Here is a 27643-nt window from a genome sequence, read left to right on the forward strand (position 1 = left end):
TTTTCATTCTTTTTTTTTTTTTTTTTTTTTTTGGTCTCAGGTGGAGCGGGATGGCCCCCTACAGCGTTCCTAGAATTACACTCTAAAAGCCCACAGTGTTCTTAGAGCTGCACTCTAAAATCCCCTCCCATATAACTGACCTTTGTTTCACAGCAGACACCTCGCATTTGAACTCTGTTGAGATTCTATGTAAGTTTGTCGGTTGTACGCACAAATTGAGAGTATAAACATGATTAGGGAATGAGAAGTTCTCGAAATAAATTTGCAAGCTGAATATTTTTTTGCGACATAAGTGAAGTGTAATTGTATATCCTTGAAGAGTACCCTGGAGAGTAAGAAAACTCTAAGCAAAATAATCATTGAATAAATAGCAATGTAATCACAGTAATGTACATATGGCATGTTGTATTTCTACCAGATTGTCAGAGCACTAATTCTCTCATTTTTTGATGTGAGCGGTCTCGCTATCGAATCTCCAGAAGAACATTAAAAAAAAAGATGTATTTAGGTCTATTCCATTTTAAACAAACGAAATACGTTGCGTAAAAGAACTTTCCATGTTAAAATATTTGATGGGTAGAGTAGTTTGTGTGGGATTCGATTGTTATTGCATGTATCTATTGCATGCTGGTTGGGTAGCTGGGAAGGCAGCCAAGATATTCATTCTGACGGTTGCAAGCCCGTGAAAATACAGAGCAACAGTTACTCCAAGGGAGTAGATAATAGATAAAAAAAAAAAAAACTACCGTGAGGGAGAGAGCCGAAAAGAGTTTATAGTATGAAATTTTGTCCGCAACTAGGGAAGTTCCGCCAGGAACGCAGGATCACCTGTATATAGCTCTCATTGTTGAGACATTAAAATTTTTCAATTAATCGTATACGGAAGATAAACATTAATAAACTATTTTTATTTATTTACTTATTCCTCGGGGGGTAGTCTATCTCAGAAGATTACGATTAGCATAATTCTATGTTTCAGGGGTGGTTTTTGGGTGGGCGAACCGGACCTTGTCCTTAGATCCACACATTAATTAAAGTGTATGTAACACACATGTACGTATGTGTGTGTGTGTGCGTATGATATGTGTATATGTATGTATGCTAAATGTAAAATATTTTTGAACCAATGTTTCCAATCCAAATAATAGAGCCCCACGGCTCCAACTCGCCAAAAACAAATTCCGCCTGTGTCACCTTCTACACATCAGCGGCTATGCCCATAGCATATTCTATGATAACAATTGACTGAATGTGCTTTTCAAGTTTCTAGCTCATTTTCTTGGAAAGATAATGCGTAAGACTCTCTTAGTGTTGCAACGAGACGAGACAGGACTCTTTGAAGCGAGACACGATACAATACGAAACGTTTCGTAAAACGTCTTGTCTCGTGTCTCGAAAAATACAAACACAGTTTCTGAATTTGCTTAAAAATTTATTAACTCGGAATAAATTATTTGCCTTCGAAATGTATACCATCTTTTATTATTTCAAATGATCCAAATGATTCAACGTTTCAAACCCTACAAAGAACAGGGAATACCTAAAGCACTTTTTAAAAATGATTCTTACAAACAGCTTTCACTTCCATTTTTCAATCGATTCAAGTTTAATTATTTTGTGATAGTGCTCCAGATTCAAATACAATGTAAAGCGTTCATTCAGATTAGTGTTTCAGAAGATTTTATTCCGGGGGCTGGTGGAGATATCTACGTATAAAAATCCTTTAATAAAAGTACAAGTATGCGTAGAAGTGGCAATTTTATCAGTAACTAACTATTGTTTCATGGTCTTTCTCGTTCCGAACCAAGACAGAAACGTGTCAGCCTTTCTCGACACTGAGTTTCGAAAAAGATTCTGATTTGACAATAAAATTTATCTTTTTTTATCCTTTTATGCTGTTATTCGAAGATAAACAATTTTTTAAATGGGAAAGTTACATAGGCCTCCTTATTTGTTGAAGTGGCGCCAGGGGTTCTGAAAAAAGGATATCAGAATAAATGGGGAAATCTTGCCTTTCGTCTGTACTGACGGTATTGACAAATGTTCCTATCGAAGTAATTACGGGTTCAGTCGAAACTAAGCAGTCGTTGCTGGAGAATTGCAGTCGTGTTTTGTGTTGTGCTCTGTTAACCAAACTAGGTTAAAAGTTATAATTTTAACCACTTGGTTTAACAGCTCTTTTGTGGGCCTCAGCCTTTCTGGTGTTGCCACGAGACGAGACAGAACCATTCGATACGAGACGAGACGGACACATCTTTTCTAGACGAGACGACACAGCCAGAAGTCTAGTCTTGTCTCGTTTCGTCTCGTGGAAACACTAGACTCTCTAGATATATCAGTGCAAGGTATGATAACGTTCCTCACGGAGCACATGTTAGCTCTCAGCCTCTTTCTTTCACTGATGTTTGTTTACGTAGTAGATGAATATATAGAGAGTAACAAAAGGATGAGATATGCAGATTCTCCTGAAACCACATTAAAATTGTAGCAGTATTTGGAGCTTGTTATAAATGGATTTACCGGGGAACTAAAATAATTCTGGGAACTGATCATACAGTATTGATATAAATAAACATGGAAACAAGTAAATACAAAGAACTGAAATCGTGAATTGTTTTCAAAATACAGAAATCTCGAAGGAATATCTGTTTAGGCGGCTTTAATTGTAAAGGAATTTTGAATAAATTTGCATCTCCTGAATTCTTATACATAAAAAATAGAAATCTTTCTTTTAGCGTACGAATGAGATGCTTTAGGAAATTAGGTTAAGATAATTAAAATGATACTGTCCTTTGCAAAATTTAAGAGGAATACCATGATCGAAAAAGCATGAGTCAAACTATAAAGGTCAGTGGTAGCTTTTGCCATTTCTTACGACCACGATACGCACCTTATTGCGAAAAATTTATTCGTATTATAAAACCGATATCATTCAATAAATGTCAAATTTAACAGATCTTGAGAGATGAAATGACAAAAATTGTCAGTACCTCTGTCGCATAAGATATTCTAGCTTTGTGACCTATGTTATTATATGACTTTCACGATAAGTGACAAGGAGAATATAAATCCCAAGTTCAAAACGTAAGGAAAGAAACCGGCTGTTCGCGCTTCAAATTATGAAAAATGTACCAAAATGGTTGAAATTATGATTTTGTATTTCTTTACGAGAAAGAAGAATAAAAATAAAAATTGGAGCAATTCTAATCATGTATGTATAAGTCCACTATCTTCTTCAAGTTACTATACTAACTTCAAGTGTTTCAACCATTTTTGACACATAACTCGAAAACTTTTAGAGATATTAGAGGCAAGAATACGTGGTTGATAATGAGCTTTTTAATTATGTCACAATACTTTTGAACTTTACCTTATGAGAAATGGCATATTCCAAAATTAATTCAGTACCACCCTAACCTGAATTTTACCAAATGATTAGCGAAAGTGATACGGTGTGCATCGTCCAGGGATTAATTCCCGGTGTGGCACTCAAACATTTCTGTGTTGACCAAATATCGAGAGAAAAGTTGGGAAACTAAAAGATAGCGGACTTCAATCTAGACAGCCGGCGACGTTGGGTGTGGTTGTGCTTACTACTAACATAAGCCCGCTGCAGGCTCAGATCACAAGGGACTGTTGCGCCAGGATTATCTATCTATCTATCTATCTATCTATATATATATATATATATATATATATATATATATATATATATATATATATTGGTGTTATTATTTTACCTTACATTCTCTCAGTAGTGTAAGTAAGGACGAATGGGCCTCCCCGCAAAAATGTTAAACGGACCCCCTCTTTCCACATTCATGAGTCACGTAAAATTTACAGAGAACAGTTTTGACTTTTTATGTTCTATCTAGTGAGTCACAACTTGCTCATATGCAAAAAAATGCACATTATTATTATTATTATTATTATTATTATTATTATTATTATTATTATTATTATTATTATTATTATTATTATTATTATTATAATATTGTGCTATAGTTTTCGTCTATTCTGCTATACCAAATTCGAGAGCCTACGACATCCGACATTTTTAATGAGGTGTGGTCGTCCCACTTTTTGTTGTTTGGTTCGATGCTGGTTTCACTGTTCTTTTCCCATCTTTGAAATACATAAGCACGGCAGATCGCGAAAACTCGACAGGTCGCGTTGTTTCCGAAATGAAGCTCCCAGCCACTTAGTCACCCTGATATATCGTCGTCCTTCCCCATTCAAGGCACAAGCATCACACTGACTAATCGAGTGAGATTCTTGTCGTGTTTGGCGCGCGGTTGCTGAGTTGAGTTGATTTGATTTTGAGTTTAACGTCCCGTTCAGCAGCGAGGCTATATGAGACGTGGACCTACTGATTAACGTGGAATCCGAACCACATGAGCTCCCGCCGGGAATCGAACCCGGGCCTCCCACGCCAAAGGCGCTTACGCTAACCGCTGGCGCGCGGTTGTGTTATGCCTTGTAGCTCTTATCTCAGCCCGATGATTTCGTTCAAAAAGTAGCGAGTGGTCATAATGTTTTCGCTGGTCAGTAAAAGTTTTGTTGGCATTTAATTTACTAAATAATCGCTCAGGTGTTACCGTCTTCATAGGTAAAAATGAGATATAGTTGGAACATCACATAATTTTCAACATCTTAACATTATAAAGTTTAACTTCGAAACTGAAATGGGCCTCTTTCTGTTCTGGCCCCTCAATGTTGCGGGTCCTGCAGGCCCTTTAGTTGCGCCACATCATTCTCTCTACTCAGAAGGATAGGGACAAATAGAAAAGTCAAAATTCATTTTGTCCATTTTTCATGCATCATACACTTCAGAAAAAAAATCATATAATACTGATATGTAAGAAAATATTAGTATTGTTTGTCTGTTTTCTGTATACAAAGAACCATTTAGGTTCTTTTTATCTCATATTCTGGTAATAATCAAAAAAAGAAAAGAGTTTCATGTGATAAACGTACGAAAGATAATTTGTCAACGCGATGTGAATGACGTTCTCTGCAACCTAATTCCCGTTTTTCGTACAAAACTCTATTCCTACCTGCAAAAAGAAAAGATTTATGTTACTCATCGATGGTTGAGGTTTTGCCCTGCGGCTGAACAACACGGCTTGTATAAATAGACTCTGACTGACTGCAGGTGCACGAAAAAAAAACTGTTGGATTCCTCTCCCCGCCCACTTCAAGTGTGGATATCCTGGACACATTCAAACTGAGCGGTACGATCTTTCAGTTCTTCCCAGTAGAGGTACCAGCAGTGATTGCTAAATGAAAAAGTGAGCATCTGGTGGCGAAAAGGCGAAGTGCTCGGACAAGGGGGAGTTCACAGGAACCTTAAGAACATGATTTTTCACCAGTAGAAAGAGGTTTCCCTTCTTTCTTTGCTTCTTATAACAATGTGGGAATTTTCAGCGACTGTCTTCAAAAATACCACTACAGCAGTTAAACACAAAATTAACTACTAACAGCACTAATAATAACACACGGAATAACTATAACAAGAAAATAACAAAATAAAACAAAACAAGAAACGCGCACAACAAAATTTACTGAACTATCACAGAACACAATGAATCAAAACTGTCATCCCGCTTCCGCCGACGTGGCAACAACTGAGCTCGTGTTGCCAAACTTACCTTATCGTAAGAAGTTTAACTGATAAAGAATAAGTTCGCATACCTCTATTGTTATTCTAACAGTCAGTCTTACTTTCTTCGTGTTTCTGCTGCAAAAGTAGCTCCATTTTTAAAATTTTTTTCGATACACTAATATTTGAGTGAAAGTAAATCTGACAATCTTACTTGTGTAATGCTTCTGCTGCTGTTGTCGGTTACAGTTAGGGTTGCAAGCACTTATATTAATATGCTCTAGATGAACTTACCAGCTACGCTGGACACACGAACAATTATAAACTGCCGCGCAAGTCAACTCTGAAGTTTAATTTGTTTTTACCACAATCTTCAAAAACATTTTAATTTCTGTCACTAACCGAATTCACCAAAACCGTTTTTGGTTTTAAACCGGTTCGTTTTTCTACTAAAAACGGTTCGGTTTTCTATTAAAATCGGCTCCAGCTACAAGCGCAAGTTTTTAAATTCGAAACAATTGTCTCTAAAAATCGGAACGGTTTTATAATCTTCCCGGTTTTTGAAAAATCTCTGTCGGTTCTTTCGAAAACCGCAAAACTGTTATTTCTTTTCGCACCAGTAGTATGGAATACCACACAGGACAGTGGGTGGTCCGGAACCTTCCCCCGTAAAAGTTGTTTTAGGCTTCATTTTTTACAAATTTATATTCCCCCACCTCTTCAATGACTTGTTCAAGCAAATTTAGTTTTGCTTAAATACTTTCAATAGAGAAAGGGCAAGCGCATTTAAACATGTTTTACATCATAAATAACAATAAAATACATAAAAAATACAATGTACTGAAAATAAGAATAGCATAGGCTATTAACTTTAACAGTTTTAAAATTGGCTATCTATAACTTTGACAAAAATAATAATGCAGGAATTAAAAAAAAATTAGGGGTATATAGGCCCGGATCCTCCCTGGCCACACTACTGCTACAAAAATTAACATAGTTTAATTTTTTGTTGTACTATACCTTTCGTAAACCTCTCGTGATGAGGAGGGAATCTCATAAATTGTGGATGAAATTAATAAAAATCCGGGCATAAATAAATTTACAAAACAGTCCGAATAAATTTTGAGATGAGATGAGAACTAATCCTTCGATAATTGAGACGAGAAGTAAGTCTTCCATAATCGAGACGAGGCGAGAAAACCTTATTTTTCGTCTCGTGAGTAACACTATTTGGACAGATTGGAGATTGTCACTATTCATCTAGCGACCCCAAAAACTATGAGTTCTACACTAATCTTAATGAGCTTGGACATTTTAATTTTCATCCCCACCATGTGGATGGGGCTAAGTTTAAACTTGAACAGCTTCGGAAAAGTTACTATTCATCTCAGTGACTCCCAAACTATGAATTCGACACTAATATCAATCGTTTCCGATTATTTTTACATATCAACCCACTACCAACTCGTAATATACTAAAAGCGCGACCTCCCACTTGAAAGCAGGGGCGTCATTTAGGGAGGGCAGGAGGGGGCAATTGCCCCCCCCCCCCAAGTATTTGAGGAATACATATACTTTAAATCGATTGTCTACTAATATACTAGTACAAAACGTGAAAGTCTTATGTCAGTGGTGCTCTTGCCCCCCTCAAGCAAAGTCTGAAATGACGCCCCTGCTTGAAAGGGAATCAATATTTGTACTTAGGGGGATGTTCAAAATAAAAGGGGTGTATTCATAAAGCAATATATTCTGTAACTCAGCTATTAGTGATAACTGGTTTAATGGTCTCCTCCCTCTCAACCTTCATTTATACGTATCAATTTGCTTAAAAAAGATAATAAAAAAAACTTACACGCTTAATTATTTCTCGGAAGGAACTGCGGCGCCTAGAGAAGGATTAAGCATGTCCATCTTGTTGATTGTCTTGATCGAAACTCCGAAACAATGAAATAATGTGCTTTACAAAACCAGACATGAGCATGTGTTTATTTCGTATTTTAAAAGGAAACAAATAAATTAGCAAAACTTTTTTTTTTTTTAAAATTGATGCAATAAATATATGATACTGAGCGATGGAATTGGATTTAAAGATAGAATTGGATTCCTTTCTATCCAGGAATGTGTAAAAAATTGAATGTTAAAAGGATCTAGAATCTGAAGGGAATTATCAAAAACGCTAAAATTGTTAGACTGTCTGCTTATTGTTTAAAAATGTCAAATTTCAGCTTTCTAAGTTGAGCAGCTGATGAGACTCCCTCCACTCCTCTTTGATACATTATTATAATTAATGTGATATGATAACATCTCAATTGTTATTGGGGTCTAATATAAACCGAAAATCTTTTCATTCTGCTTTGTCATTTGGCCATACATAAAATTGGATTACAAACACCATTAAGTTATTTAAGTAAAGATATTGTTATAAATAACTACATAAAGTGACTTGTATCGTTCACTTCCCACTTGTTCTACGAATAGAGGCACCCATAGGCTCTTGTAACCTTGTTGTATGAGACTATATGCACATGTATAAAGGGACAATAGTCTTTCATCCTTTCTGACAGAAAAATGCACTTTTTGCTACTGGCTACACTGGTTTGACGTACTTCCGTTTTATATTCTTCCTAGGGTGAAACAAAGAATACAACTTTTTGGATGGAGTAATATCTGATGATAGCTCGAGGAAAGAGTGATGGTGCTTATGAAATTTTTGCCTTTGAGAGTGTTTAGCACATCTTAAGTTGATTGGAATGGCACTGAAAGATATTTCGTGTATGTGTTACACTTTTGTAGATTTAAAACAATTCTAAATTCGATTGAATTTATTTACGATAATCAACGGCGAACCAAAGCTATTGTTTCTCTAGGTCGTATAATTTTGACGTTAATAAGTTGCTGTATCTGCATGTTTGCTTAATCACGAACATGAAGTGGAACGAGGGATTAGTCGTGAAGTACAGAAGATTTAGAAATTCTAATTTCGTGAACGTAGCCCCGAAAATGTCCAATATCGTCAGGAGAATACGTAAAAACATCTCTATGTGTACAATAGGTCATATATGGCCTGTTCGTAGACTGATTTAAATCCTGATTGTCAAACAGATGGATTTAAAAAAATCTCTATATTTCAAACGTTGGTCAGTCTTCTCTTTTGTTGTAAAATGTTGTTTTTTATTCTATCGAACGTGTTTCCGTAGTAGTAAAGGAATAGTCCTGACATTCCTCAATCACCGCCACTGGTGTATTCTTTTTTAAGTTTATAGGATAGCTGTTTGGATTGAAAATAGAATTATCAAGTTGTTCTTAGGTATTCTCTGGTCAATGGCTTGGAGTTTGTACTGTCAAGGAAACCTTGAAGAAATGATACAAAAAATGATGCTGAATCATCAATCTTCTTTGCCACTACTAGTATAAAGATATGTACGCATGCCAGAAAAATGTAACGTAATGTAATGCACATGAAAAAAAAACAAAAAAAACTCGTTGATTCTGTTTGAGCACGCAAATTATTTAACATGTTTTTCTGGTTCCTTCTGGTAATTGTGGCTTTCGAGGATGTTTATACAAAGACAATTTTTTTTCTTTTTTTTAAAAAAAAAATCAAACGTCGCAAATAATTGTTCTAATAGATCCGAACCAAAAGGTATTGGAATACATGATTTTTCCATTATACGGAAATAGTGCGAGAATGTGTTTGGCCTATTTTGAATATTAACGCTATATACTTTAAGTTAATGATTTTAGTTGATGTTCTGTATGGTATCAATTTAACACCAGAGTTAGATCATTTAAAGGCCATGCTAAGGCAGTTCAACCAGTGTCCAATAGAACAAGTTGTCTTCCTAATTCACCACTTATCGTTAAAAGTAATTTATTGTGCTCGGTAGTCAAATTGACGTTTTCACGGCGTTCCAACGATGCTGTCGGTAGTTCGTTCATATTAGTAATTTGATGTACAATATGCTCTGAATTGTTGTTTGTTCTATGCTTATTGGAATTGTGAGAAATTTCATCACTGGGCCCTGGGTGGATTCGTCTGGCGATTTTTCTGTGCTCCCTGTTTTATCCTAAATTTTCCCCCGTTCTAAAACTTTTTATTTCTTTTTCTATTTTCTTGGTTTCTATTCCTATTTTGATTGGTAAGCGCGATTGAGCAACCATTAAAGGTAGTTCATTCGTTTTATTAGTAAGGGAAGAAAACCATTTTGGGTTAGATTTTTCTGCTGGTAGAATGTCTATGGGGTTGAGTTTTGGTGGTTTTGCTGTGGTTGTTATGTTGTTGAGGGATTAATTGGAGGATAGGATTGTACTGATAGCTTTGGGTCTGATTAAGTACTGCTGGTTGCGCATAGGCAAGAGTTAAAGACTGTGATTGTTGCTGATATTTAGCTACAAGAGTAAGAGCCAAAATTTGCTGTTGCTGGAGCTATGCGGGTTGCATTTGTAAAGGAGCAGAAAGCTGTTGATACAGAGGTAATTGTGTTGGTAATGTGGAGTCAGTAGCTAACAAATATGATACAGTCTTAGGAACAGAGTATTGACCATATAACGCATGGAGAGTTTGAGAAAGCTCCAAGTGGTCTCTCATTAATTAATATTATCATTTCATGCAGTATCGTGCAAGACATAAACAAATTAAACATGTCTTGGTTCTATTATAAATTTACTTAAACTATCGTAACAATCCTGCCGTAAAATAAAGTTCAAAATACCAATTCCATTTAACTCTAAGTTTGTCCTATAACAGAAATTTCAGCAAAAGCAAAATTTTTAACAATGAAAGGCAAGTATTTCTAGAGTTTATGTGAATATTTAGAATCATAAAAATATCTATGTATGTCAGATAATATTAAAAACATATAGAACAAACATACATGTAAGCCATACACATTTACACATCCATAAGCCACAATCAATTGAAAGTTTCTATATGTAGAATTGCTAGACTTGTTTTATAAACTCAGGAAACAGATTAATTAGTTGCTATTTCCTTACCACTGCGCCGATTATACGCTCTCCAAGTAGGAGTTTTGTACTCTTTTATTTTAAAGATGCGTGAAAAATCACAAAAGAAACTGTTGTCTCTGTGAGAAAACCGCAGCGGCCTGTGGGATGAGTTTACGAACGGTGCAGAGAATTGTGAGCGATGAGAAAAAGTTTAAGTGAAACTGGAAGTATTATTTCGATCCCCGGGCAAGAAGCCTAGCCTTGAAAACCCAATCACAGATATAGATTTGAAGCCCCTTAGCTTCAGTTAAGGTTCATTGCTTAACACGTTTGAAAACATGGGGTACTTAAATATTTTAGTTTTAATAAATAAATGTATATACTGTAGTCAGAAGTGTTAATTATTCCTTTGTGAGTTCTAGAGTCGTGATGGATAGAGTTACTTGAAAACATATCATGTAATGAACCAAATATCATTTGAATTTACAGAAAAAGAAAAAGCATTTCAGTGTCATGTGTGTTTGAATAACATGAACAGATCAGTCTAACTGTTTGTAACTTTCAGATGACAGTGGAGTTTTAATCAATATTTGTCTTATTTCGTATAGATATACTGTAGTATGTAGTTTTTTTGTAATTAAATTACTTAATCAATTTTCAGTGAAATCGAAAGTATTCGTATTTTTTAATCCAGAAATCTGGGAACGCTGCCTATATGTATTTTCTCATTATCCGACTAGCCAGTAAACCACAGTTTTTGCTAGTATTTATTGAATTTTATATGTGCGTATGAAATTGTTAAAGTTTATCAAAAAATACAAAGCTTAGTATGTGAAACGTCTTCCGAAAGTAAGAGTAATAACAGTTCCTGTATTAAGTATTTATATGCGTTTCTTTTTGGAATTTTTTTTAATCATTGCGAATTTAAATTTTTAATTTTTTTTAATCGTTACGAATTTAAATTTTTTCTTTTTTTTTCTGAGAAACATGAGTAAATATAATATCGGTGTTACTGATTACTGTGATGAAGTCTGTTTCTTTGTCACGATTAACTTTTGAGAGAGAACCAAATTAAAATTTCGACAGTTTACATTTCTATAACTATAAGGGTGGAATAGTATATAAGGCATACATTCGCTCCTTCTCGAGAAAAGTGACAAAAGTCAAAAAACCTAAATGTCCAAGTTCGTATCCTTCGCAAGAAAAGTGACGTAACACGAAATTTGTCATTTTTGTTCTAATACACTCTGATTTTGGGATGATTTTAAAGTTATATTTACAACACTTGTAGACATAAAAGAAAAAAAAATATTGTGATTATAAAGTACCTTTATTTTTCTCGCGAGGGATACGAATTTGGACCTTTAGGTTTTTTGACTTGTGTCACTTCTCGAGAAGATGCGATATATTAAAAACTTACTTAAGAGTATCATAATTTGGATCATATTAAAAAAAAAAGTTTTAACTACAACTATCACATTACAATACTAAGAAATGTTCCAAGTGACTAATGAAACCTACTGTTATACGTTTCAGGTAAAAGAAAACAAATTTGAAGTCATTACTTGTTATAATAATTAATATATCTTTTTAAGTACTAAATTTTATAAGAGAAACAATATTGTCGAGATTTCCGTTTGTGTGTATCCGGCAACTTGTCTCGCTTCATGTTCCAGCGATAGTTTGTGAGCATTAAAGAAACAGAAGCAAGATTTCCTTTACATCTCTGTTCCAAGATTGGGATTAGTTAGTAAGATTTCGCATTATGCTCATTTAATCCAGCTTTTAAGTTCGCTTAAAAACTACAAATGACTGTGGAGGAAATGTATTTTTAGTAACTTGTTAGTCTTGTGTTGTAATAGCTTGAGAACAGATCTTCAAATAGTTTGACAACAATTCTTCAATACATAATAAAAACTTTTTTTATTGTTTTCTAGAAAGTTGTTTTTGGACGCTTTTGAATGAAAATATGCTTGCTTATCACATTCATTGAATAAGCCATCAAAATTGTATTAACTACCGTATCAGGAGACCAGTGAAGATCCTGTCCTTTAACTTCACATCTGGTGTTTTATTAAAAGGTTTTCCTCGAATACCGAAACTCTCGTCCTTTTTTCATTGCTCTTGTAACAACCTATATTAAGTCTTAACTTTATACGTAAGAGGTATGATCACTTTTAAGGGATCAACAAGCAATTCTTTTATTATGTTTTCCTCTAGGACTGAGTGACGCACGGGAAGACCAGTTTCTTTGTACGTAATGCTTTTCCTTAACCCTACTAAACGCGTACCATTCGCATAAGAAGCAACAATATTTTCTATAACCTAGCTGCGAAACCAGCCAACAAACCTGTTATCTTAAATCACCACTAATGTACCCTGAATATTACTCGTGCAGTATCTATTGTAACAAAAGTTTAATATTTTGGTATATTTCTTCCATGTTTACCGAATAACAAATTAGAATTGGAGAACAAGAGTTACCATTCTGAAGTAGAATTTCATACTTAATTTTGAAGACTTAATGAATTCACGCCACTGATCTACTTGATGTCGCACACCCAATGTTTGCGTTAAGTTTTCCAACATCAGTGCAATAGAATACATTCTCAAAAATTTCAGATACGTAACTCTCTGAAGTCATTTGTCGACGGTGGAAATGTTCTTTTGACTTTTTTTTTTTTTTTTTTTTTTTTCAAGAAATTCCAACCTTGCAATTTTCAAGCAAGGATCTCCGATTGTGATTTTGATAACTCTTCGTGTAATTAGATTTACTAATTCGCCCTGAGATACTCGTATTAAGTGTGATTCTGTTAACACTTACATCATTCGCATTGCTGCTACTGCTCACACCTTCTATGTCATTGATGTCAATTATGAACAATTTTGGAGGTACTGGAACAGATAGCTCTGTACTATGTGGAATGAGATATCTATCGAATGGTAAGTGTTAACACTTGACAGATTTCCATGCTTAAGATACAGTTGACCTGAGACTGGTTAGGTGAAAATATCAGTCGCTGTGATGGCCATATGGTTCGCGCGACAGCATACGTACAACGAACGACATTGGTGCATGTGTGCCTTTTAACTAGCCTCTTAAGACTACAGCCTATGATTTTCAATACATTCCTAAGTTCACAGTTTGTCTTAGTCAACCTTAGGCATGAAATACAACTCGTTATGTGTTATTTTCACAATAGATATTATTTTGGCAAACACTGTGGCGATGAACTTTTCTTTCTTTTCTTGTCAGCAAAGTGTTCATCAAATATAGTTTTGATAAGTTTGATGGAAATTGTCTGGTTAATGTGAAACTTTTTGTTTATTGTAAAAAGTATGACAGCGTTTCACTTTCCAGGTAACTGGGAACAAAATAGTTTAACGTCTAGAAATCCATTAAAAAATACTAACGCACTTCCCAGCCACTTCACATGTACAAAAGAAACAGATACCCCATTTTGTCCGCTACCAACCACTACTGATGTCAGAAACTAAGAATCGTAAATCAATAACTTGTGTACAGTTACTTTCTCTCTTTATTTTTTTAAAAAAGTGCATATTTATTGTCTTAAATAAATAAACAGTTTCATTGTCCAACACTTACGATAGAAATAAATTTATTATTTGCATCAGTCTTGTCTGTATATCAGAAGAAAATAAGAAAATAAAGTATTGGTCTTTTTTTTTTTTTTTTTAATAAATATTGATAATATCAGTTTGTGTAATAAGATATTTAGTGACGAATTGAAAAGAAATAAACTTTTTTTCCTAGGTTTTCCCTTGTGATGAATTGCCGACTGAAGTGTGTTATTCATGTCTTAAAAATCTGAATATTTATTATGATAGCATTGAGTGTGCTATGCGTGCCGAATCTATCCTTAAATCCAAATTAGCAATGCTCAAAAGTTTAGGAACCGTTCCACAGGTAAGATCTCTTTTTCTTTCATATTGGTACTCGAATTAGTAATCATATCCTACTTATACAGTAACCATTTCCGTTGCTTGAGATAGTGGAGTTTTAATTGAAGTACTTCTTTATATTCGATTTGACATTTATTCGTATAAAAATAAGTCAACTTGAATTCAATTAATTCGTTCGTATTTATTGTATTATGCTAAAATATTTTAATGTTATATTCTTAACCGAAATGTAGTGGAAGGGTATTTAATTTCACTGAAAGTGCTAAAGTGGGTGTCACAAGGAAAATAGATAGGTCCTACCATTAATTTTACGAGTATTAAATCCTTGATGAAAATTCTTCCCGGAGATAATATTTATATTGCAAGGTTCTACACGTGCTGGCTATAAACAACTTGAGACGACAACCATGAAGAAGACATCGTTAACCAGCGTCAACGATTCTCAAATAACGAAGATCAATGAAATCAACAACATTTCTGGATAAAAGGAGCCAAAACACCGCATCACCTTCACTCTCTAGTGTGGCTGGTCTCTAAAAGCTCCTATGGTAGGATGCCTGGTCTTTCAGAGGTACCTATATACACTCCTTGGCCACAAGAGCCGTGGGTCCTGTCATCTGAGAACGCTGGGTCTCTTGATTCTTAACAAACTAACCAACAAACCCTAAATATCCAAGAGGAACTTAATATTTCAACTGTAATTATTTATTACTGTACATAAAAAGAATTTTATAATAAAAGGTGATTGAAAAAGTCCAAAAATTTCCGTATACCATTTTAGTTCTACCCTAAAACGATGGAATTTTACAGTATAGTCACGGAAATAAGTAATGTTATTCAGTGTGTTCAGTAATGTTAACAGTGTGCTGAGACATGCATACGTACAACAAAGTCTGCTGTTAATGTCATTTTCCTGCGTCTTCTGTTTTACCAACTTGGTAAGGCGGCGATACCCGGCAATGAGGCGGGACCGCTCCATTTCGTGTGCGATTCGTATTTCCGCTTTTGGAAGACATTCACAAGGCAGTCGAACACCAGAAAGTTATGCTATATCCGAGATGTTCGTTTCAAGCTGTCTGGACTTTGTCAAAGTCCGATAGATCTCCGGCTTTCCTCCATTATATGCACACTCACTGCCCGTCTGTGATCCCGGTTACCGTCTAGTAAGCAACTCTACCGTGCACCGTCAACTGGAATAATTGATTTCCAACGTCCTTGGATAGTCAATGTGTAATATTTGTAATGTTTGTTTTAACGTCCTCCATGGCAAATCTACGTTTTTTTTTTTTTTTTTTTTTTTTTTTTTTTTTTTAACACTCATTGAAGGAAAATGTACATTATAGTGTGTATTTTGAAAAATATATGTAGATGTATATATTTTTAAAAGTTATAAAATACCTTAAGGGTCCAAATAAGTGTTAAGACGAATAATGATAATTTTATCTCAAATAAATCAATAAGTGTCCCTAAACTACACCTAAAGTTCGATATACAGTATACTGTACAAATCCACTGAGGAGGTTAATGTAATTATCTTCTTTAGAAATACTAGTAAGTGTATTAAAAAATAAATCAGTTGAAAATAACAATAAATAAATCCATGCGAAAGAAAGTTCATTAAAAATAATAAGTAACCATTATTATCTAGAGAAAAACTAAAATATTTATTATTAAAATGAAAAGAGAAAAACACAATACAAAGTAAATTGCTGTTAGTGTAGTATACCCATTATTTATGTTTTCAGTGTAGTATACCCATTATTTATGTTTTAAGAACTTCCGTTGAGAAAATGTATCTTGACACCATTTTCAATTTACTTTTAGATTATTTGCTCTTCTGATAAAGCTAAACCAGAGGATAAATATAAAGAACCTGTTTCACAGTACACAACCAAATGTAATTATTCGGCTTCAAGGTTAGTATACCTATAAAAAAGCCATTTACGGTATACAAGGATTTCGTAAACTTTTAAATGAACTGAAAAGGTACTCACTGGAAACCTCAAGATGTTCGTGCTTATTAGTGTAGATATGTTAGTGTATGTAGTCATTAGGTATTTAATTAGTACTTATCTATTATATTCTCTCTAAGAACCTTTTCTTCTACCCTGATAATGCAAAAAACGTTCAGTGAAAATTCGATGTTTACTATTTAATATGTGTCAGTAACAGGACACAGAAGAGTAAAGTGAATATCTTTTGAGTTCATTTATAACACAGCTCTTCAAGTGACCTATATTACCAGTGCATAAGTTTACGTTTGTTGGAAACAGCTTGTAACTTAAAGGTTTGTGCGGGTCCAATTTATGCGGGTCTAATACTATGTGTATATTCGTTACTAAACTTATCCACAATTGGGAACTTGAAGAAAATAGAAAAAGTAATATTTATCATTCTATACATTACTACTCAAAGTTTTCTAATGTCCCGGATTTTTCTGAGCATCTACTGTGACCCTTTTATTTTGGCACGAGGATTTTCCCACCGTGTCAGAGATACTCCTGTCTAGAAAATAGAAGTTAACAACAATTGAATGGAGATCTGACACGTACTGCAGATGATAGCTTTAGTTGTATTTCTTAAAATTAAAAAAAAAAGTATATATATATAGATACTGCATAGGATAAACAAAACTATGGAAGGTGAAACAACATATTAGTTTTGTTTGAAAGATGTAGACAATAGGGATTCAGTGCAGTGTCAGAAATTTAAAAGAGGAAGCAGTTTTGTAAATTTTGCAGCTCTTTATTCCTTCTTGATATGCTAACGTTTAGAAGACAAGAATATCATATTTTGGTAAATGACCAATATGCGGCCTTCTGTGCTTAATAGTCACTTACATGTTAGTGTGAGCATGTATTAATGCTCATTATTATTCCAGTGAGTAACAATGAGGCATACGAAATCATCGTAAACACTTAGAAGTATGGTAATTTTGGTTTCTTAACGTTACCGTATCAACAAGGTATAAGGAACGGCAAGAGTTGGAAAACTAATTTTCTTTTCAAATTACTGTCATTGCGTTTACTCTTATGTGTACATCTTTCAAACAAAATTAATATATTGCGTCACCTTCAATACTTGTTTATACTGTGCAATATCTATATCAAATTGTCTTGATTTGGTTTGAGTTCTAGGAATTCTAATTAAACATATCTGCAGTACCGCTCAAATCTCGATGCAAGTGTCATCAAATTTTACCCTTTAGACAGGAGTACCTCTGACACGTGACGACAGAGTTCTCCTGCCAAAGTAATAGCTGTCTGGTTTATGCTAGCTTTCCTTAGTAATTCAAAATAGAGATAATGCAGTATCTGAACAAAGACAATGTTTTAATTAAAATATAGATGTGTAACACATCAGACAAAGCATGATGAAACCAGAGATACAGTTAGTGGGCGAAACTGTTACATATCTATATTTTAATTAAAACATTGTGCATTGCTCAGAGACTGTGTATTATTTCTATTTTCAAACTGTCACAGTAGATGCTCACAAAATACGTAGCTGTCGCATTAAAAATTTGTCTCTCTCCTGATTCGAATATACAAATCATAATTATTTTTGAATGTTATTTTGATTCTCGTGAATGAGAAGAAAATTAAAGAGTTGTAAAGTCATCAATCAGTTTAAGCTACATATAAGGTAACACACACACACACACACACACACAAAAAAAAGATCAAAGCTTGCATTATTCATTTTGAAAGTCGTATGGAATTTTTATTCTATATTTGATTCAAACTTGAGTTGAATTCGTTAAGGAAAATAAAAAAAAAAAAAATGCTTTCATTTAATTTATAATTATATATTTGGTTATATAATTATACTTTTGGTTTTATCAGTAAATGTGTCCACTTCATTCTTTCTATAGCAGGAAGATAATCGATTAATTTATATACTCAGTACATTCTTCATATAGCTTAGTAAGACATTTTACTCCATTCATTCAAAATTTTAAGAATTATAATATGTGGCTTCCAATACGTTTAATGATTTTTATCCAAAAGAAAATTTTTATTTTCTAATGAGATTGCCACGCTGACATCTGAAATGCATTGGACATCACGTTTCTTCATACTGTGAAATTATACTCATTTTCTTTTTCAGCTTTGATAATGTCTTCCACTCATGAATATTTGAGAATGTTTCGAAATCAGCTGGTAGGTTTATACAGTATATGTAGTAAACAGTTAGGACAAGAAGAACTGAGATATATTTATAAAAATTAAAATGAAATATACATGCTCGTTGTAAACGAAAGTACAATAAAAGAGTTAAACAAAGACTGAAGCGATTGTTATCGCATTCCAGAAAGTAGTAACATGTAAGAAAGAAAGAAAAACAATTCCAAAGCCAATTATCTACTACTGTGAGCCATATTGAATGATATAATGGAAGAGCGATATCAAGTCAAAGCCTGCGTGAGCTATCAAGATAGAGTATACTTAGAAAGTGGAAGCACGTCAACAAAATATCACTAGAGATTTGTCTGCATTGAAACAACGGAAAAAGGTGGAAATATTGAAATACAAGTAGAAAGCTGGAATAGAAGATAGTAAAGAAAATGTGGGCAAAGAAAATTTTAAAAAAGTAAATGAAAAACTAATAATAATTAGACAGACACGATATTCCAATGGAAGAAAGTTGAAGATCTATATTCAGAGACCAAAAAGTCCTCAGGCAAGGAACAGAAGACCAGATAATACAAAATAAAGCTTCCTTGCGGCTATATGGTTAACGTATGCGTTTTCGGAGGAGACCTGAGTTCAATATCCGGTTGGAGCTCGTGTGGTTCGGATTCCATGAGCTGTTAAGCTTTAGATCCACAAAGGACGCTCAAGTCTCAACCATCCAAACAAACAAGTGCAAAACAACACAACACAAGATGAAATGCAGATGATACCAGATATAACCAAAAACAATCCAACATATTACAAATAAATGCAAACTGAATAAATGCAAACGATCCGTGGATATGGCGATTCGTTCCTTTATAGCGTCCTACCACGGATCTCTTCGTTTAGTCGAGACTCTTCTTCCGCAAGGTTACCACCTAGACCCAGATGGCACAGTTCAAGAAGGCTCTACCAAATGGAAAAAAATAACAGATACAGATCTTCCAGAAATAAACAAAAGAGGTTCTCAGGCATCTTGGTATACACCAATTGCAGCGCATTTTCATGAACTTCTCTTACAGTCAGTTATTGCTCCAGAAGATAAAGCCAGGATTCGTGCTGCCTCATCCCTACATTCTGGGGCATGGTTGAATGCAATACCCTCCCCACCATTAGGTCTTCATATGACTAATGAAGCATTTCGAATCGCTGTCGCCTTAAGATTAGGTTCAGATATTTGTGAGTCACATCGCTGTCCAGCTTGCGGGGATCAAGTTAACCAACGTGGCCTGCATGGCATTTCATGCATGAAGAGCATGTGCAGACACGCTAGACACTCCTCTGTGAATGATATCATTTTACGAGCCCTTACCACAGCTGGAATTCCTTCCATACGTGAACCTGCAGGATGTTGTCGTTCAGATGGTAAACCACCTGATGGCATGACATTAGTTCCTTGGTTGAGAGGCAAATCACTAGTATGGGACTTTACGTGTTCAGATACATTTGCCCATTCAAGTTTCCCTTTAGCTGTTATGAATGCCGGAGCTGTTGCTAGTCGTAGAGAGATAGAAAAGAAAAGAAAATATAACAACCTCCTTGATAAATTTATTTTTGCTCCAATCGCCATCGAGACTAGTGGTGCTTGGGGATTCTGCAAGCCTTGATTTTATTAGAGAAGTAGGCAGACGCATTTCTATCGTTACTGGAGATGTTCGTTCAACTTCTTTCCTAATTCAACGCATATCTATTGCTATCCAACGTGGCAACGTGTTGTCGGTTCTTGGCACCTTACCACATGGAAAAGAACTAGATGAGGTGTTTCTTCTCTAACACAAAGGACAACACTGAACATTTATACAACTGGACGGCATACTATACAAATAAGGTCAATATGGTAATTGGAAAGTAAATGATTGTAACATAGTGAAACACATATGCTTGTGTCGGGGAGATTATATATTATATATGGAACCGAAGACGGTAAATTTAATGGAAATTTACTGTTCTATTGTCTGACTGAAAATTTTTATACCGCAATAATTGCAATACAATTAGTTATTGTTAAATTTATTTATTTTCTTGTAGTTTTTGTTTGCTTTTTTGTTTCCATGGAGTATTTACATTGTCCGAACAAAAAATTGGAAGTTACAGAAATTGACAAACAAGAAATACTGTTCTAACTTTATAATCTGTATTTCATGAACCTCTTTTAGTATGCTTGTTTACAATAGACTAATTCCAAATTATTTAACGGGACTCTAAATATAATACACAGTAGATATAATTATTGCAAATTGATGCGCCGAAGATTGTAGCGTTACTCATATGAAAATATAAGTGAGTATATGCTTTAAATGATGTTAAATGTAATACCACAAACCTATAATAAACTGCCAATGCAAACTGAATATAAGGAAAAACACAACAAAATGGCAGAAATTATACACCGAGAAACAAATACAAATTTCAGATCTATAATTTGCCAGATATTATCTGTAATTAGCATTGGCGTTCAATTAGAAAACAAATGCAATAAATCAAGTGTCGAACGTGAGTAGAATGTGTTCTTCACGAACAAGACAACGTACAATCATGGACAAATTATGAATTGATTACGTACCAACGTGACTGTCAACCTGGTCAGGCTGAGAGAGTGATTACGCAGCATAATGATGTGTATAAAAACCTCCTTTTTCCAGATAGTCAGTGAGTCATCTTCCAATCAGTAGCGGAATTCTCTCCTGTGTTACATTGCTGGGGAATCGTCACACAGGAATTCAACTTGACATTTTACTCTCAAACTATTTCACTTTGTTTCTCTATTGCCGGGTCGTCTTAAGATTGCTCACACAGCCTTCTCCAGTTTTCAACGAGTTCTAGTAACTGTAAAAGTTGGGACTGTATTACTAATAGAATTGAAAGTAATAAACGCATCAACCTGCAATCTGTTCTTTCAAATGTCGTACGCCTTAACCCTTGGATTAGCGATCCTAACTTACTTACGTCTTCTGAAGCGCGTTTCAGCTCCCACCAGTAGCTGGACAAGTCTTTTGACCCGTCTCTACTGGCATCACAGCTAATTAGGAAGCCGTTCGAAAAATCTAGGTATGTCAACGTGGAGTAAGGTGTTATTTTTTACTTTAGCGTCTCAAACGCTGCATCCTCTTTATCTACCCATTTAAACACTGCGTGTTTCTTAAGTAATGCGTTCAGAAGATTGCTAATTTTACTAAAATCTTTCACGAATTTTCTACAGTAAGAACAAAGAGAGGAACGATTTAGTTTCTTTAAATGTTTTTGGACGGGAATAATTTCTTTTTCAAACAATTTGAGATCTGGTCTAATTCCATCTACCGAAAGAATGTGTCCCAGATAGGTCACCGCTTTTCGCGTAAATTCACATTTATTAGGTTGCAGTAATAGGCTATTCTTTCTAAATCTGTCTAGTACTTCTCTGAATCTTTTGACATGTAAGGTAGATCGATACTATGTACAATTGTCACGATGTACACGAAGCATTTGATGATATTAAATCCAGCAAACACAGTGTTCATTAACCTTTACCGGGCAAAGAAGGAAAGAATTGTTGCGGATTCCCCACTAAAATCCAATCTTGGTGTCAACATGATCCTCTCATGGGCCAATTTGTCCTTGCATTTTGCTCCAAAAGCAGTGAAAACTACTAAATCTTTCATCTACCTAAATTTTTCGTCTACATATAGAGCAACACTGGAAGTCGCACTGTTTCTAATATTGGTAATCCCATCATACCTCAAAGATACAAATAATTTGTTATCCATTCTTTCGATGATCGAATCCCTACTATTTAATACCACTCTAGCCACTCTAGGTACCACGTCATTATATACCAAATTTATGGTTACCATATTCTGAAATACTTAAATGCGGACACACTTGTATCTGGCTGTCTGTTACATAAACATGAACGTTCGACACAAGAATGATAAATTTTATCTTCTAATAATTATAGCTAACTTGAGTAATGTTCTTTTCTTATATAGTTCTAGCTAATATTTACAATACTTCCCACGGGTACTCTTTGCCGGGACTAAGGCTTAAGACTATCCTCTATGTTGGTCTTCACATAGTTTTTGTTGTAACAACAGTAGAGTCAAATTATATGCAGATTTCACAATATATTAAAATAGTTACTGCACTAAACCTTAAATCAAACCTTGTTTTATATTATTGTTACGTCGTAAACAAGATCCCCTTGGGTATAATTCCCATTGTATCCAACTATATCGTACAAACTTAAAAAAAAAAATCACAGCTTTAAAGGTAATCTTAAGCCTCCGAGAAGCATAGAAAGAGAGTCATTATACAAATTATTTCGTAGACAGAAACAGCCTAAATGGCATATATCATGCTTTTTGTGCTTGTGACGCTTCCTATGTTGGAATGACAAAAAGAAATATTGGGACTAGATTAAAGGAATACATTAGAGAATCACGTGATCATAAGAAAGCTGTTTCCAGTTTATCAAAACATCTAAGTTAAAAAAAAGAATCGGTAGAAGTGTTTATATATATATATATATATATATATATATATATATATATATATATATATATATATATATATATATATATATATATATATATTCAAAACCCAAAAAAGGAAACCTTGAAAAGAACCAGGATACGATGATTACAAATTGCATTAATAGAAACAAAAATTAAAACTGTTAATACTTTATTATTGTATATTTTTTTAGGATATACAGAGAGTACAGATTGAAGATTAAATTTGTACCTTAATTGACAACAGTATTGAATATGGCAACGTTATACATACAAAGCTGTAACTTACAGAGTGTTGGAAAAGATACGTAATACAGGACTGCGAATTGGATAATATAGAATAAGGTTTGATTTGGGGTTTAGTACACTAACTATTATAATATATTAAGAAATGTGTGTATCATTTTACTCCATTTTTGTTACAATAAAAACTATCTGACGACGAGCATAGAAAATAGCTTAAGCCTTAACCCCGACCAAGAGCGTCTGTGGAAGGTGTCGGAAATATTGGCTAGAAATACACAAGAAAGGAACATTATTCTGATTAATGTTATGATGTGTTCCATACGCTCAATAACTATCTTTTACTGTCAAATTCGCTTTTAAAACATTAAAAGGAATAATTAAACAAGAGTACTTACAAGGATCATGTTGACTTTACCTGTTCATATTTTTCAGTAGATATGATCTTTTTTTGACAATCCCTTCTTTGAATACAAATGCGAGGGTCACTACGAAAGTTTTGAGATGTGAAATAACTTACATACTTAAAATCAGTTTAATACATCTTCTCAAAGTAACTGTAGTAACTTAACTGTACACACTTTTGCATCCTCGAAAACCACTTTTGGAAGCAGTGTTGCCGGTCTTTTTATTCAAGTGTTGAAAGTTCATTCTCGTAAGCCACTACAGCTTCTTCAGGGCTGCAAAATCTCTTCCTACGCATGCGATCTTTGATCCTGGAGAACAGAAAAAAATCACACGGGACAAGGTCAGGGTTATACGTGTAACACCCCGCTTGTACAGCGTTTCAGTGTTTGTTTATTTTCGTTCCAGAAATAATTAATCTGTTTTCGTTTCATTTTCGTTCAGGCATTAATTTTGTAATTATTTTAAATAGTTTAATTTTCTCTGCGATCAGCGATTTATTTAATGAGCACAAATTGATACTACAGAAAAGAAGAAGAGAAGTTTATTTTATTACATTTAATTTTAAATTTCGATATTCGGATGTTAATTGACTGAATAAGAAAGTTTCCAGATTACTGTTTAGCAAGAAGAGTTTGATGAATTTTTAACGTACAAAATAAACAGAAACAAGATATATTTAATCTTCAAAACCAAAAATATAAGATAATTATTTACAAAACCTTTAGTGAAGCTAAGTTTAGACCTGATAATTTTAAAAAAGTGCATAATAAGTGTGGAAAGCAAACAGGTAAATCTTAAACTTTAAATAGCCAAAATTTTTGAATATTTGTGTGTTAAAGTCGTGAATAGAAAATAATGATGCAGCAGTGATAACATTATATGGGAAGGTCCATTCTTCCCATAACATAATGCCACTAATTATGAATGTCGTGAAGATCTAAGACATATTACTGCCTTCTAAATTCTAGTTAAAATGACCTCAGAATTTCGATAATCTCACAGATCTTTTCTGGATGCAGCATGGTTAGTAAGTAATGAGTGATTGAATCAGAGAATACGCATGAACAACTTACCAATAATTTTGTATATTGATAGCTTGATGAATTCCATAACTGCATATTATTGTAACATACCTTCATTTTAAGAAATATCATACAATGCTGTTGACATCCCTCCTATTCCATATCAAGCTTGTAATTTTAATAAATATATATATTATGAAGAATATGTTAGCTTGCGATTGCAGCTATGAATTATGAAGAGTACGTGGCGATTATAAATAATATTTAAGTGTGGTGTCACAATGTTGATATAATGTATCGTGATGAAAACGAGCACTATATTAGTAACATATTTGGAACATGTTGGATGGAGAGGAATCAGCTGCAATTCGTTCGGAATCTGTAAAGAAAATTAAAATACATTATTTAACATGTTTTAAAAGAATCAATATACAAATAAAAAATAAGTATGTTACTATAGTCAGTACTGATTTATAGAAGTTATCAAGCATATCTTCCTTTTTGCTGAAACCTAACCTAACTTCCAAAGAAAACTTCGAACTCTACTTACTAACTAAACTACTTTTTAAAATACAGTCCATCACAATAATTTGTATCAACTAAGTACTAGTGTTATATATGGAACAGTATTATAATATAAATAAATACAAAACCCTAACGTCTGGAAAAGGAAAATAACGTAACCTAAATCTACTTTAAAGTTACTATTACATCGAAAATTCTATGATTAAAATAACTTAATCTAATAATTATTTTCTGCTAAAACTGTTTAAGAAAATACTTACCTGTCTGGAATACCTTGGAATACGTACTTAAAATTGATGGACCGCTGGACTGGAATCCTGATTTGCATATTTTCTATAGAGCTGTAAAGAAAAAGGAATGTATATGATTAATTTGTTTATCACTGCACTATTTCCAAATTGTGTTCTTTTTAAAAAAATATATTCAGATATAATAAACTAACAATATTTAATTTCTTGTTAAAGAGTAAATTATTTATGTCAATTACTGAGGTAAGTCATAGACTACAAGCTACATATATTATGATAAATTGCTACTTACCGTAACAACTTTTGACGTTTTCTTTACGTAAGGGTCGACATCAAAAGAACCTGCTTTTATTGTTTTTCGCGAACATAATCGCGAATGGCGACACTGGGCCTTACTTTGTTTCAGAGCTATTGTAATTATTAATCTTTGAACAAATTAAATATCGGCTGTACCTTGAAGCACAGGTGCAGTTACAGAAAATGGCGACAACCAGCGCTACGGATGTATTGATGTCGTCTAAACTTTTGTAATAAAGACGTCAATAGCTTATTACAGGATTTAAACAATGACACAATAAATGAACTTTTGACTAGTACTGTAGAAAAGAAAGAAGAATGGAAAACAGTTACAAGTGAAATATTAACTTGGAAAATTTCGTCTGTTAAGAGAAGCGAATTCTAAATCATATTTGTTGAAAGGAACATTTGAGATTATAACTAGATTGTTTGTCTATATGTGAAATGATACAATATTTTCCTTAATCTTTTATGTGTTGTGTAACTTCCCTGTAATAATGAAAATATTGAAATGTTGAAGAAAGATAATAAAGTTATTGTCTATATGTGCTGTCGAAAAACAGATTTTGCGGGTGAAAAGGGTGCCCAAAGAAGGACACTACGCACCGCGAAGGCTATCGAGTGTGCAAGATGCAAGAACTCTTTTCATCTAAAGTGTTTACAAATGCCTGAAGAAAAATATGAGACATTGATGGACACAAACATGAAATGGACTTGTGATGAATGTGAATTGCTGGAAGATAAGAATGAAGAATCTGTGAAAACTTTAATGGAGTCATCTGAAGAAGAAAATGATGAAACACGAGTAAAGTCTGAAGAAGAGAAGAAAGACGAGAAAGAGATAGAAGAAGAAAAGGAAAAAGAAAGTGAAGTTGTGACATTTGAAGATGAAAATGAAAGAATTGCTGAACCGAAGGATGTAGGAAGTGGAGACACTGAAAAGAAAGATGAACAGAAGGCAAGTGGAAAAAGTTATGAAAAAGAGATGGTGCTAAAAGTGACTGAAGTCTTACAGACGGATCAGCAAACACAGCCTGAAGGACCTTTGTTACTCGATGACATGACTCCCAAGGATATAATGCTCATGATGATGAAGCAAATGAGTATGTACCAGGAGCAGATGACAAGAAATATAAAAGAACTAAGAACAGATATGAGCGCCTTTCTTGAGGAAATGCGAGAAGACAAGAAAGCCATGATGGAAGCTCTCAATGCTGATATAAAGGAATTGAAGCTAAGAGAAGAGACTACAGAAAGAAAACTGATCGAAGTAGAAACTATCGTCGGTAACTTAAAAGAAAGCCAAGCAAAGACTGAAGCTGATGTAGAAGATGTTAAAACGAAACAGAACAACCACGATCAGAAGCTAGACGACCACGATAAGAAGATTCATGATTTGGCAGACACTACAGTTGAATTAGCTGACCACGTCAATAGGAGAATTAATTCATTGGAAATGGAAGTTAAAAATCTGAAGCTGAACAGTGATGACAAAAGGAACAGAGTCGAGGATGAAGATATTCTAGAAGTTGTTCCGAATATTCCCACAGTTTTAGGTTCGGAAACTATTACAAGTACAACAGTAACCACTGTTTCCAGCAGTTTAAGAAATGTTGGAGGATCTAACAATATTTTCATACATCCACCTGTTACTACGACTACTTATGGAATGCAACTTCCACCATGTAATTTAACAAGTCCATCTCTAACACCTGGTTATACCACGATACACAATCCTATTACTGTATCAAAATGTATATTG

The 27643-nt window shown here is 34.1% G+C and overlaps 1 protein-coding gene across 1 annotated transcript in view; it reads left to right on the forward strand.

Moving 5' to 3' along the window:
* Positions 1–27643, forward strand: part of LOC145662945 (uncharacterized) — an 86852-nt gene that overhangs the window by 43287 nt on the left and 15922 nt on the right. Inside the window, exons 6-7 of the mRNA XM_081728980.1 lie at positions 14325–14477; positions 16298–16389. Of these exons, the coding sequence (XP_081585106.1) occupies positions 14325–14477; positions 16298–16389 (245 nt within the window). The remainder of the gene's footprint in view (positions 1–14324; positions 14478–16297; positions 16390–27643) is intronic.

Source organism: Thermobia domestica, chromosome 10, assembly GCF_964235325.1.
Source record: "Thermobia domestica chromosome 10, izTheDome1.hap1.1, whole genome shotgun sequence".
NCBI lineage: Eukaryota > Metazoa > Arthropoda > Insecta > Zygentoma > Lepismatidae > Thermobia > Thermobia domestica.